The 15525-nt window shown below is 36.2% G+C and overlaps 1 protein-coding gene across 1 annotated transcript in view; it reads right to left on the reverse strand.

Annotated features, from left to right (window-relative positions):
* Window positions 1–12797, reverse strand: part of BmMET2 (juvenile hormone resistence protein II) — a 68002-nt gene extending 55205 nt beyond the window's left edge. The window contains exon 1 of the mRNA XM_028313723.1: window positions 12630–12797. Coding sequence (XP_028169524.1) covers window positions 12630–12790 — 161 coding nt within the window. The 5' untranslated portion in view covers window positions 12791–12797. The remainder of the gene's footprint in view (window positions 1–12629) is intronic.
* Window positions 12798–15525: the final 2728 nt, after the last annotated feature.

Genomic DNA, 15525 nt, shown 5'->3' on the forward strand with positions numbered 1-15525 from the left:
ATTTACAGTATTTAGTGATGCATTATTGTTTGCAATAATCCTGATAAAAAAGAGGACTGGACGGGATCTAGTGGTTTAATCGTACTATTTTTCGCGTTTATTATTGAAAATCTAATTTGCGGGTGCCCATATTTTATTTTTTAAAGGTTAAGGCTTATTTTCGCTTACCATGTCTATTAAGCTTTGTAGTTAACTGTGTCGTATTTTTCTATGAACAAAGCAAATTATCCACGTGTGCCAATTTTGAAACCGCGCGCAGCGAATAAAAATAAGAAAATAAGAAAAAAACATGGTTAGTGTAAGATAGGCAGCTCATGAAGTGTCGGCATAAAATAATATCCGGGCATATCGCGAATTCACGATGTGTCCAATCCAACGATCGGCCCATGAAATTCAGATTTCGTAAAATATTATGCATACTTACTTTGACAAAAGTACGCCGTTTAGGTGCAGAAAGTCCAAGTTGCAAAATGTCCAGTGGTTGAAAAAGTGCAGATCATAAAATGATCTGATCGCAAAATGTCCAGGTCAAAAAGGCGAGGAATTTTGAGAGGAACAATTTTATCATCGTAAAGCGTCCCTCAATGTCTTAGTGGTTAATAATACTCGTACCTACATAATAATTCTGAAATTATTCATTCATTATTTAAAATTCCAAACTGTGAGCCAGAAATCATTGCATAAGACGGAGAACACGCAACCTTATTGAAATACAGGGTGTTACTTTGTATTCTTGCCATTTACAGAGGTAACTATGATGCTGATACTGAACACAAATCAGTAAAAAAATAATGCGCTAAAATTTTGTTTTTTAATCTTGAGAATTTTATTTTATTTTACATTCTATTAAACACACCACTAATTATCGGCACCTTGTTAGCGATGGCGATGGAGATCGATCTTTTATTACTTTTTATTGTATTTTTAAATATCTATTGCAATCTATTATTACTTTTTGTCACTTTTGTAAAAAAATTAAAAATCCATCAATCACAAATCACTTTAAAATACAAATAAGATTGAAGCGTACTCAAACAACGAATTAGTGGAAATGGTGCGCTTGTATGCAATAAGTGGTAACAGTTTACGACAAGCCGTGGAAATGTATGTGGACATCCCGTCAGGTGATGCTTAGTGCCACGCAGATCGCCAGTTTGATGTCCCTATCCACGCTAAAGCTCGAGGCAGCGTAGGTAGGACTCAGTCGAATTGCAAGAGTCAATTCACGAGTTCTTCGAAAGGGACTCAAAGGGAGCCCCGTGCCAGTACCCGACAAGCAGGCCGTTACTTCGGTGTGAGCCACATTATGGACGTCAAGTGCGCCAATACTTAAATAATACGTTTGGTGAACAGTGGATTGGACGTGGGGGTCCACTAGCATGGCCACCACGATCCTCCGACCTAAACAGTGTAAACGTGTTACGTGGAAGGATTGTTTCAGCGTTTGAAACTGAGATAAAACGTTTGTGTTGCGAAAACTAAAGTGAAATACGTTTCGCGGTGCTAGACTGTGCCCGTGACTGTGCCTTCATCAGAACGGAGGACACTTTGAACACTTGCTTTGCAGTACGTAAACTTTGTAAGTAGGAACTTGTAAATAAATAATTGACTGTGAATACGGTGATTTCATTTCATACTTAATTCATTAATTTTATTTCTGTGCACCTTCCCCCAAGACAGCGGATTAAAGGATTTTTTTTATTTATAAGCCATGTATTTTATTTTTTTTTAAATTAGGTTTAGTTTAGGTTAATTAAGTAGCTACTTATCTTTAATCTATCTTTATTATTATTGTATTATTTTATTTTGGCAAATAAAATTTATTCCCAAAAAAAATTTACAATTTATAGCCTGACCAGGAACATAAAAACCCTGGCATAGAGGCGCGTCAATTGCATTTGATAGTGCAACACTGAGTACAGTCGTACCTGTGTTAAATTAATAGGCTAACTTTGTTCGTACAACGTGCGACACAAAACTGGTTTATTCCAGTTTGTACTGCAAAAAATTACTAAAAACTTAGTGTGCTTTTCTTTAGAGCTCTAACATGAAAAATGACATTGGGAACTTTTTGCCCCACTTTTCGAAAAGTAGCGGACACAAACGAAACCTATCACAGATGATACATACTAATATCCAATGAATGTCCGTGCATTTTTTTTTCTCTCTTATATGGGAATGTTGAGAAAATGAAGTTTTAATATTTTATTTTATTTTCCATTTAAACTTTTTATTGCATCTAATATTTAATAATATTTAATAATATCATCACAAAAATACGCCAAATGACATCTGTCGTTGTGATCTGTGCGCTCCCGTGTTTTTTAACTTATTACTGAACCAACTGATTGCTTTGTATTACGGACATTATCGAGTTTGCTCTTTGATTGGGTTCAGTAAAGAACCTTATTACTATATGATAAATAAACACTTGGTGATGATGATGATTATTAATTATTTACTATAAAAAATATTTTTAAATTGTCTAATACAGTATATTAGTTTATTAATATAATTAAGTAAAAAATACACATAGGTAAAATTATTGACGACCTCCGTGGCGGAGAGGCGCACACACCGGTTTTCAACGTGTGCCGGACCAATCCTGAGGTCCCGGGTTCGATTTCCGGCCGGGACAATATAGAAAACGATCTCTTCACATTGTCTCTGGTTTGGGTGTATTGTGGTTCGTCGTTCCCGATTTCCATAACCCAAATGCCTTAGCTAGGTACTTATTTTGGGTTGGAGTAATGTATGAGATGTTGTCTAATATTAATTTAATTATAATATTTTATTTATTTATATTATTTTATTTACTTTATTGGTTACTCTGCAATGCCAAACAACATAACATGTAAAAATATCAAATCATTTTAGACAAATATATTTTCAACTTAGACTCGTCATATCTCAGAATTCCNCTCTTTAGTGATAAATATTATTAGATAAATACCTAAAAAAATAAAGGCAAACTGTGACTATACCAACTGTTACCGTTTACCAAAGAAATTTTATAATGAATTGTGTATTTTTTTTAAACGAAAACTGTGTTTAAACATATAGTCACACTTTACTCATTAAAAAAACTAAACAACTTACCATTTTTGTGAAGAACGGCCGCTACTATCCAAATAATCACATTATGAATTTAAACTTTCGTCATCACTCCGCAACAAACACGTTCTTACTTGCATAGACCCGTTATTGTATTTAGCGAGCCGTTCAAAGTTTGGCTTAGTAACGTTATGCTTTAACGCTAGATGGCGTAAGAAGGCAATTTTGAAGAAGTGGTCTATTTCATATTGTAGTTTACGTGTCCTTTAGTAAAATGGCGTTGATAACTCATTTTTGCGAAAAATTCGTTTAGTAACGGTTTAACTTTAAAGGTGCGATATGTCACAACATAGCGCTTTAAGTGAATATACCTACAAGTATAAGGCTTTAAAATAAAATACGTTTCATCTTTGTCCGCCGTGGGGCATTTTCTCATAGTAAAGTTCCCAATGTCCTTTAGTCTAAATTCAATATTGTATCGTTATCAACATTAGAAGCAACAGCAAGACAACATTTATTCCGAATATAATTATCACCAAATCCAGTAATGTTATGGAAATGCAGAGCAATGAGGATGGAACAGAAACCAAAAATGTGTTATTTTTTATTAATTATTTCAAAATGGAAGATGTCAATTACGTTTAGATAGTTGCTGGACAATCACATAATAAAATTTAGTATTAGCATGGTCTGTTATACGAGTATAGGGTAGATATTAAAGTGCCACAATTTTGGGGACGTTTTGTCTCTTTGTTCTTTATTCAGACTCGTCAAAAAATTAATACCGAGATTTCAGCTAATGTTTACAAAAATTTTACGTAATTCGAGAGTAATATTTAAAATTTCAGACACTTCAACACTCGAGCCCCCAGCTCCAGAAACCTTATGTAAAAAGAGATGTCAGAAAGCTTGTGTTTCTGAAAATTCAACACTCGAGCCCCCAGCTCCAGAAACCTTATGTAAAAAGAGATGTCAGAAAGCTTGTGTTTCTAAAAATTCGCAAGTTCTATCACATATGATAGCGATGAAAAGGAAGAAACAAAAAATATTTTGAGTAAACGTATGCTGGAATCGAAATTGAAGAGGATTGTGATGAGTCTGATAATCCCATTGAAGATAATGCGGATGAAATTTTGGTATATAACGTCTCGATCGATACCGAATTCGGAACGTCTGGTCATTAGGAACAACAAAGTGAAGAAATTTCGAAATTGGGCATTACACGTAGCCAAAAAGGGAAACCACGATACAAAATAAACGCGCCACTTACTCTTTCAAGGCAGTGTGGAAATGAGATTTTTAGCCAAAACGGATATTGAAGTATATCCTACCTACTGTAGGTGCCCTTATTTTTCCGGACTGACAATGCTGAAAGCCGTGAGCGGCTTTTCTACAGCAGGCATTTTATACTCGACCTCATTCCATAAACCATTAACACGGTCAGCTGCGGAAGAAAAAATCGCTGCGACAAAACTTCAAGTGTCAGACGAAAAAGAAAAGATTCTCTGTACATTTTTCATAGTAAATATTTTATTGGTCTATGCTTTGTGGTGCGTACGAGTATTAATACAGTGTGTGTCTTGATAAAGTGCACATATGAAAATAGGTGAAACTAGACTCGCACTGTATATTCCTGCGATCTACTCTCCTTCTTTGCTTGGGGTGGCTTCATACCTCTTATCATCTATGATCTGAGCTTCATACGGTCCACCTCCAAACCACTATAGGCGTGCCTCCCATTATTATCCGTGATTATACAAAAACAAATTGTAAATAAATATTCATAAATTGTAGGAAAAAGCCTAAACAGGCTAAGAGTATTTTCAGGCTAGCGATTTCTTTATCGAAAACGTATGAAATAATAATCTAAGAAAGTTTTTTCGAAACCTGAGAATGACCAAAAATTCTTGTGGAAACGCTATTGAATGTTTTACAGAAGAATTAAAGACATAAATCCTATAGGAAAAGAGACGAGTTGGATTGTTCGAGGAGTCCGAAGTGAACCTTTGCATAGAAAGGTTCAAACTATACCACAAGTTAATGCGCGGAGATGTCACAGATCTTAGATAGCTGACACACCGCGTCATACTCAACTTTGTTCTTTATAAACTTTGCTGTCGGTAGCAGCCACAACAGGTGTGCAGTCTACATGGATAAGCTTGATTACATATTATGGCATTATTATTACGAGTATTGGTACGTGCAACATAAATCTCTGTTATGGTTCATTTATTATTGTTCAAATATTGGTAGGAAAATTGTTTTTACTAATTGGCGAGGTGAGAGTGCTCGTGATGTATTGAAACCGAACCTATACATTGTTTCTATGACTGCAGTTTGCACAGTTAATCCAGGTACCTAAAACGATTTTCGCAATCGCGGCGAGTAGGGCACGAACTGAGATAGATGCAACTGGATTGATGGAAACCATTAAAATTTTAAAAGGCTTAAAAGGCTGGGTGACGAAGTTTTTAAAATTCATAACAATATTGAATATCCGTATGGATACTAATCCATACTATCCATACTAATATTATAAATGGGAAAGTAACTCTGTCTGTCTGTCTGTCACGCTTTCACGTCAAAACTACTGAACCGATTTGAATAAAATTTGGTACACAGATAGATAGTCTAGAGCCTGAGAAAGGACAAAGGCTACTTTTTATTGCAAAAAAGAGGTTGTGTGGGGTTGAAAAGGGGGATGAAAGGTTGTATGAAAGTACTGGCTTACACGTCAAAACTACTGAACCGATTTGAATGAAATTTGGTACACAGATAGTCTAGAGCCTGAGAAAAAATATAGGCTCCATTTTATTGCCAAAAAGGGGTTGTAAAGGGTTAAAAAGGAGAATGAAAGGTTGTATGAACCGATTTGAATGAAATTTGGTACACAGTTCTGAGTCTGAGAAAGGACATAAGCTATTTTTAATGCGTAAAAAAATTATAATAAAAAAAAACTTTTTTAAAAACAAGCTTTATTCTGAAATGCAGTTACTAAAACGAAAAAAATAACTGTATGGAAGGTTTAAATAATTTCGAAAGCTTGTATCGCGCATTGAATTTATTCCTCTTTTTTCTGTTTGCGCTACAAGCTTTCGAAATTATTTAAACCTTCCATACAGTTATTTTTTTCGTTTTAGTAACTGCATTTCAGAATAAAGCTTGTTTTTAAAAAAGTTTTTTTTATTATAATCTGGGGGCACGGCAGTGCCCCCACCAAGTCGAGCAAAAAAGCGGCACGGCCGTACCATCCTTTTCTCGAAGCAATTCAGGCCATTTTCGACCGCCTGTAACTTCGTTGTGGATAAAACTAGAAGGCTGAATTTTCATTAGCTATGCAGGCATTGTAAAGACACGGTATATTTAAAATTTCATTCAATTTGAACCAGTAGTTTAAGAATTATAACGGGTCAAAGTTACTTAATTTTGTCACTCACTGACTCACCGATCATCAAAATTCTAAGGCACTTCTAGCAGACCTAGAAGCTTCAAATTTGGAATATAAGTAGTGTTTGGTGTATGAATCAAGGAAAAACTAAAATATTTGGGGGCACGGTAGTGCAACCGCCAAGTCGAGTAAAATTTTTCAATTTCGGTCCAGTTTTCTAGATACATAACTGCTGTCTACAAAATACAAAAAGAAATGAGATCCCATCAAAAACAATACTTGTCAAAAAAACCAAGTCTCGCAACTCAGTTGTTCTACGGTAAAAAGTTGTGAGATCCATGTAATACCAAGTCCAGGCCAGGAAATCTTTAACGTTTTACATAAATATATTGACTTGGATGGATCTCACAACTTTTTACCGTAGAACAACTGAGTTGCGAGACTTGGTTTTTTTGACAAGTATTGTTTTTGATGGGATTTTATTTTACACTTTTTAGTTGTATCTCAATCTCAGAGCCCTGGTCATCATACAGCACCAAAGTGCTCGGGAAGACGAATCCAACGAACCCAAACTCGATAAGTTTCCGCCGTTTCGTTTAGGAGTTCCTATAGCCACCTCCTGACTCCATCATCAGATCAGCTCAATGGTACCATAACATTGCATTGTCATCGTACTTACATAAGTATACCGAATTTCAGCTCAATCGGATGAGGAGAACTGGTCTTAAATTCAGTTGCAAGATTTGTCCCACACATACTAACAAGTGAAGTCAATATAAAGCTTGTAAAATAAAGCTTGTAAAAAGGGGATGAAAGCTTAAATGAACCAATTGGAATCTTGAAACTTATGTTTTAGGCTGTTGATTAAATATAAATAAATATTGCCTTTAAAATTTTGTAAAAATCTCACCCTCAAGGGGTTAATAAAAATAATGAAGCATTCGGAGCGAAGATTAGCCGTGGTCGAGCTCTGATTTGAATCCTCTTTAGACTTAATTATGTAAGCAGTTGAATACGAGTACATCTGCTATCTAATCTAACGATGATTTTTCACGCAAGATTGTTTATACTTACACTAGAATAACCATCCTATCCAAGTGCTAGAGTATAATATTACCCATCAGGGTAAAATTTCAGCGCCCAAGGAAGCTAATCCATTAAAACTAATTTATATAGGTACAAATCAATCTCCCGGGGATAGACTACTTTATCCAAGTAAGTCTCACAACGCAATATACATTTTAAAACGATTTCGAATTGCCTTAAGAAACATGTTATATCTAGTGTAGAAAATCGAGGCAGGTGGGACATCAAAAACTATGTGTTGTGTAGTGGTTTCTGTGCTAGATATCACAGAATTATGGCAGTTTTGAATGATTTGTAGTTAAACTGAAAATATGGACATATTTTGAGTTTAGTAGATATTTTTGTGTTGTATCGATCTCCGATCCCATATGCATACTCCTTTAGTAAGGGTCTGAATAAATACGTACTTGGTTTTCAGTTCTACATACTACAATTCAATTATCACTCTACATAAATAATCCATGATATAATCTGAAAATAAGGGACATACTGATAAAGACTGGGCCGTTATGGACAGCACATAGGTTCAAACACTAGTCACTATGGTCTCATGCACTGGTGTGACTGTGAAAAAAAGAGATGAGGGACCAAAAAGATGTTCGAGTATGAATAAGAAACCCATAGCAGCGTCTGTGAAAGGGTGAATCTCTGGATTATTTTAAGACTTAAAAGAACCCAGACCCCCTGTTCCATTAAAACTTTTCAAAAATTAATATATTTTTTAAACTACTGATTTGACACAATAACTGTTAAAGTACGAATAAAAGGTCATAGAGCTCACAAGAGAGCCCTGAAAGCGATTGCTGAGGAAATTACTTTTAATCGGTATTCGGAGAGCCACTAGCTGCCACCTCTGACGAAATGCAATTTTATACATTTTCCTGCATAGAACAAACATTCCCTTTAAATATCATTGCGAAAGCTCTTTGATAAGGGGAATTAGCGCAAAGACCACTGGCCTAAGATAAAAATTTCGATAATATGTACCTATAAGTATACGAATTAGAAAAAACTTCAAAACCTTACGTACTTTTGAATACTGCAAGTCAGTAAGATGTGACTTTGCAAGGAAAAAAATTAAGGAGCTGACACTGTAAGGTCAATCCAAGATGTTTATATACAGTTCGACACACAATAAATGCTCTACTTATTTAGGTATTTATTAGCCACTCATTAGAAGCTTAATAAACAAACTGTGCAAGTACAGGCAACTTTGTATATTACGATGTTTACCTTATTTTAATTTAATAGCAAGACGACGAGTCACCTTGGATCAAGTTGGGGTCGGTGCATGATTGACACATAACGCTTCTTGACATAGGGTTATCTGGCGGCCGTAAAATAGATAAATCCGTTTCTATACCTGAGAGAGATAGTACTTTTCCTAACACGTTTTATTTTATGTTCATATCATGCCTTTATAAGTTTATTACTTTTAAGAAAAAAATATAAATGATATTTATTTATTGATAATTACGCTGTTTTAGTATTATTTACAATGGCATAATGTAGGTAGGTATATACCTAGTTGATTTCATTACATTATTGTTTTATCGTATGTAGGTATTGTTTATTGCAGATTTATTTGCCATAGGGCCAAAAACATATTTTAAAAATCAAGCCGCTTTGTATTCTACTAAGTACTCTTCAGGAATGACACAAAATGTTATTGAGGAAATAATTAACGAACACTATGAAGAAGATAACATACATAAAAGGAAGGGAACATGCTTCTCGAATTCATAAAAGAGCTCTAGTTAAATTAACTGAACAAGGGTTAGACTTGGCTTCGAAATTACCTATGCCAAGTTATAAAGAAAAACAATCTGTACTTAGTGGAAACACACGTGTTATTTTCCAACAAACCTAAAGACTAGGTACCTATTGGCTGGAACAAGGAAGGAACTACCTACTCATCTCATTTCCCAGTGGAATTTATGAAAGTTCGCTAAACTTTCCAAATTATTATCATGTTCCATTCCACGGCGTCATTATTTTTGTCAACACAATTATTCACTTGTCAGTTGCACATCTTTGCTGACGCGAGCGAACTCGCCTATGGCTGTATCGCTTAATGAAAATGAAAATTACTTCCTGGCGTTTCGAGTGCGTCGACGGAACTGTGCAGCTGGCTTTGATCGGAGGTAAAGCTCGTCCAGCTCCACTAAGCCAGTGTCCACTGTCCATACCGAGGTTAGAGTAACAGGCAGGCCTTATTGCGGTTCGCTTTGCCTCCGACATCATTCTGGCGCACATACGCAAGCCTTTTAAAGTCTGCTACTGATCTGATAGTCTCACGGTATTGAAATGGCTGAGAAGTGATGCTGGTTGATTGAAAGAGCGTTTTAAAGGTTTCACCCATCGGAGACTTGCCGCCATGCCGAATTTAAAAAGCTGTTCCCACGACTTCACCCATTACAGACTTGCGGCCCGAAAGACTGGCTCACTACACTCACCACACCAGACCCTTAAGCCACAATTAAGCTGTGTCAGTCTTGACTACCTACTTTGGCCCAGTCATAATTGCAGTGCACACCAAAGAATATTGGGTTGCTAGCTGCTTCGCGCTGTCCACATTGAAGTCGTCGGGAGTTTGTCTTCGGACTCGGCTGGTGTTCGCCTCCGCCGCAAACTTCTGTGCCCGCACGGTTGCGGACGAAGCTCTCGACGACGACGTTGATAGCACAGCGGGGGTAATCATTTCAACACTTCTGACACCAAAAAAATGTGTTGTGGATAATAGCACAAAATATAACAGAAGACAAACTCCATACTAAACGCGCTTGAGCCACGCACACATAGACACCGCTCTAGCAAGACTGTCTTGGACGAATGCGAGCGCGACGTGGCGCGACAGACGTTCGCCACACGTTCGCTGTGGTTCGCTTGAGTCACGCACGCGCCGGTCAACCGCCTGTGATATTATTTTGTTTTGCGAAATTGACGAAAATGAGTGAACAGAAAAAGTCGTATTATAATTGTTCGGTTTTTGGTTGCTTAAACTCATCATTAACCCTTTCAGCCCAGCCGAACACAATTGTGACGTTAGTTTAAAGATAAATTTTGGCTGTATTTTAAGACGTAAGTGATCGGGCCCACAGCCGCACAATTGTGACGGATATGCTCTATCCATTGGTGTGAGTAAGATAGCCAGCAAGCGCCGCGAAATTCAAATTAAAACGGGTTCATTTTGCCGTTGTTGATGTTTAGGGTATCGCTGCGTGTGAGTGATTCTAATTACTATAGAATTATGCCATTGCTATGTTATTATTGTGATTTATAGTTAATTATGAACTGTTTTACGTAACAGTGAATAAATTTGTTTGTATTTTTGGTTAATTCTCAAGAAAAAGTGTCACAGAAGTATAAAGTCACAATTGTATCACTGCGGGCCCAACTACATACTACATTGCAATGGCTAGATAATTTTTTTTTCCTTAATTACGATACAATTGGGGAGTTACTGGAACAGTAAGATATGGAAGATGTTCATGGGGCATGTGTGCAAGATTAGAAGATTCTTACTCCTCCAAGAATGATGCTCCACTCTCATCTTTGAGGGCAACCCCCAATCAAAATGACGGCAAATGGATAAAAAAAAAGATTTCGTGGCAAGTCTACTAGTCAAGCTCAAGATAATTAAAGTAATGAACAGCCCAAATCATTAGCGGAGTACTTAGAAATTTATTTTAATGCCGATCTGTTTGTAATGTTTGCTATCGCTGCTGAGCAATATTAAATGGCCGAAAAAGGCCAGCAAATGAAAACGCAATGTAGATCTAATGAAATCAAAATAATCTTTGGGGTTCATGGGACTATGAATTGCATTAAATGCCCTCGAATCAATTTTTTTTGTATTGTGTCTTTGAATGAGTTGGGCCCACGATGATACAATTGTACGCCCCCTGAAAAACCATGAAAACAACATAGTACCACTGAAATTGTTCAATTTTCATTTTCTCTGATCCCCAAAGATAATGAATATCGAGTTTTTTTATTACTACCTTGTTTAGTTTCGTCGTGGGTCTGAAAGTGGGTCCGAATTTTCATTTTTTTAAATTACCAGTTGATTCGGGGAGGTAAGTAAGTTATTTATTTGAACTTCAATTGAAATTGAAAGCCAACTCAATTATTAGGAATATCGAATTGTTTTAGAGAGGTTTTAGGAATTATTGGATAACTAGCTTTTGCCCGCGGCTTCACCCGCGTGAAATTTAGTTTGTCACAGATCGTCATAAATTATAGCCTATATGTTATTCAGGGTTATAAACAATAATACTGTAAAGTTACATCAAAATCCGTTCAGTAGTTTTTGCGTCAAAGAGCAACAAACATCCAGACATCCAAACTTTCGCATTTATAATATTATAGTTGGATAATAGTGTCAACCACTCAACTAAATACTAATTCCTTCTCGTGTATTTGTTTGCAAACTATTACTATAATAACGTACTAAATATAAATAAGTATACGTGGATATCTGTTATTGTCTTTCTTGCATAGTATTAAGAGTAACATTTTTCTATCATAACGAAATAAACGCAACACATGACAAGACAACCCTAGCGCGACGGCCGGCGTGCGAGCGAGAGGTATGCAAAGCGAGGTACATACATGAGTTTACCTTCTGTTATATTTTGTGATAATAGCTACATTGTGTAAAGCCTACGTGTGAGTGTGAGGCACACAGTGTGCCTAGTGTGTGTAGGAATAACTACTATAATAATACTATAATAATTTTAAGATAAACGTGAAACTTTTGTAACACAACTGTGTAGGTATTTACTTTTTTCTTAAAAAACTCAAAAACAATAGAAATATATAGAAAGAACTATAAAAAGTAAAAAATACAATATGAAAAAGGTTTATTGTCGCCAACAGTTTTAGTACTCATAAAGGGATATGCGATTGGCGATTGGTGTGATTGTCTGGCGCATTTCTTTCTAAAGTTAAATGCAGGTCTTGGTCCTTAGCGACTTCATCTTCCCAGCGGTGCCTGGGACGACCAACCGCTCACGGCCACTTGGACGTCGCACGCGCTTATGCGAACAGTATTTGTTAATGACGCTGTAGGAATAAATGTTAAATGAAACAAATTTACTTGGAATTGGAGGTAGATGGTGAGTCATCATCGCCCGAGAGCGAGATGGGAGACTGCGTCGGCGCATCCTCGGCGTCCGAAGCCGGCGCGGGCGACGCGGACGCCACGTAGTCCCGGGTGCTGCGGATCACGCTGGGAGTGCGGCTTTGCGTGTCGGCCATGTTTAACCGCTCTGCGTAGCATGCAATAATATTAAAACTTACAAATGCCCTCTAGACGTAAATCAAGAATTATCTATCTCGTAAAATCCACTTCCAAGTCATTGTTCCTACAATCTAAGTGTAAGCAGACCTTGAAAATAATTGCACAAGTGCTGATATCTGTCTACAATTTAAGTACTTGTAGGAACACAATCTTGTTTTCTCGTTATTAAAGTAGTGGAATAGTAAAAACATTTGTTATCATTTTTGTAAATACTTAGGTATCAAGAGAACCATTATTCTTAGCCCTACCTGACCCCGGACCTGGGTACCTAATAGATAAATATAAAGGATACTTGACGTCTCACTATCTTCTTTGAAAATACGAACTAAATTTAAAATAGGTAGACTAAGAAGGTTAATCTTACGTGTAAAAAAACTTTTAGGCTTAGCTAAGCTAGCTTACCTAATGCCTAAGAAAAATACAAGAAAAAGGGCTCAGTCAAAGATATATATGTCGCAGTAAGATAGATAAAGCCGTAATAATATTATAGTTATATCCCTAGGGATATAATTATATACCGTAACATAGTTATACGAAAGCGATTCATTAGTATCTCACTAGGAATATAGTTATAAAACGGTCCAAGTTTAGTGATATAGTTATATTACTAGATTAAGTTCAGTGTTATAAATATATTACTTGATTAAAAGCTTAGTGAAATAGAAATCTACCATATACAGTGTGTTTGGGATAGGGTTAGCGATAATTTAAGGCTGTGATGACAATTTTATCGACAAAAATGCCCCCAATTTTTTTTTAAGTTTTATGGTTATTATTTCTCATTTTTAGGGTTCCGTAGTCCTGACAAGGAACCCTTATAGTTTCGTTATGTCTGTCCGTCCGAGGTTTTGCTTGGAAACTATTGGCACTAGAGAGCTGTAATTTTGTGAAGGTATTTTGTGGTGTATATTAATCACGCCGACAAATTGGTAGCACAAAATATAAAAAAAAAGTTTTAGGGTAGCTCCCCTACATGTAAAGTTGGGATGATTTTTTTTTTCATCTTCTACCCCATCGTGTGGGGTATCGTTGGATAGTTATTTTAAAATGGCTTAGTTTCTAAGACCATATTTCGATTTAGGGATCCGTACATAGTTCAGATAGCGAATTTGCGCTAAGAATGTGACTTTATACGGCGTTGGCTTATTTTCCGCCAGAAGATAATATACCAAATGTCTTCAATGAGTTAAAAGAGTCGAGTTATCCTGAAGAAGCTGAAGAAATCATAGATTACTTCGAAAAATATTACGTTTTGGGTCAGTTCAAATCTCGTGAATCGGATGGAAAAACTGTAATTTCAGCGTTTACAACCGCTGTTTCCTCCTGTTTTATGGTCTATTGAAAAAAGTATTAACTTGCATCTTCCAAGAACGCAGAACAGCGTAGAAGCTTGGCGTCGCAGGTGGAATTCCTTATTAGACAACAAAAAACTAGGTTTCTACGGTTGTCTGAAAAAACTGATTGAAGAGCAGCGTAACGGCTTACAAAATTGAAAGAATTTTGGGCAAAATCCCTCAGACGCCACCAAAAAAAAGTGGGAGAGCTTAATTTTGATTTATGTTAAAAGTTTATTTGTTGATCAATGACATTAGTCACAATTTAATTTTATGAAAAATACATTGTTATTTCGTTACTTAATATGTACCTACTTAAAATATTGTTTTGTTTTTACGATTATTACAAAACAATGAAACTAAATTTGCTAAATCGTCCTTCGTCACTACATACGGGACCCCTTTGTGGTAACAGTCAAGTTCGGAAAAAATATGCAATCTCAAATTATAATATTATAAGAAAATTATAAATCAACATCATCAAACAGTATAGATGCAGATAAATTATACAGGCCGCAATCCAGAATACACCACTGTGCAATGCTATTTACTTGCCCAGTACAATAATTGCAATGAGAATGGTTATTTATTTATTTATTGCAATAATAAAAAACATTTCACACTAAGAAACTTAAAACTAGGTAACTTAGGTAAATCGAGTAAGAAGTCGACACAGGCCTCAGATTCCACTGACTGTTGTGAGTAAGCAAGAGTTTGATTTCCGCGCCAGACGCGCCCCATCAGCTGTCCATTACAGGGATTTCTATGGAATAATTTTATTTGGCAGACAACAATTTTATTGTGCAGAATGAAAATTTCATTCAAAAGTTTCTCTCTTCGTCAACAAACTTGGATTTGTAATATTTAGAATTAAACGGTAAGATGAAAGAAAAAGTATGTTACAGCCGAAATGCGACTACTTAGACAAGAAGTCAGGGATGTTAGGGGCCGTCCATATATTACGTCATTCTAAATTAGAGGAGGGGGGGTATAGATGACCCACGCTGAACTGTCCCGCCAAACTCAATGACAGGGGGGCGCTACCATCGTTCAACTATATGGTTTCCAACATGGCAAAAATCTGAACCAGCGATCCGGTATTGACGGTGGCGCCCCACTGTCAATGTCATCGACAGGACAGTCCAGTATTTTGGAACTATACCTCGAAATTCCTCCAATATTATAATAAATGAATTTGTAGCGCAATGTGGCAATATTGAATACCTACTTTAGGCATATGTTACAGGAAATTTATGAATTCTAGGAATTGTAGGTATACTATTCCTAGGAAATGTATACAATTCCGAAGCTATTTAGGAAATGTATAAAATATTGCTTCAGAGATTTTTTAATACGCA

The sequence above is a fragment of the Ostrinia furnacalis genome, unplaced genomic scaffold (assembly GCF_004193835.3).
Source record: "Ostrinia furnacalis isolate ACB-3 unplaced genomic scaffold, ASM419383v2 OfSCF4327, whole genome shotgun sequence".
NCBI lineage: Eukaryota > Metazoa > Arthropoda > Insecta > Lepidoptera > Crambidae > Ostrinia > Ostrinia furnacalis.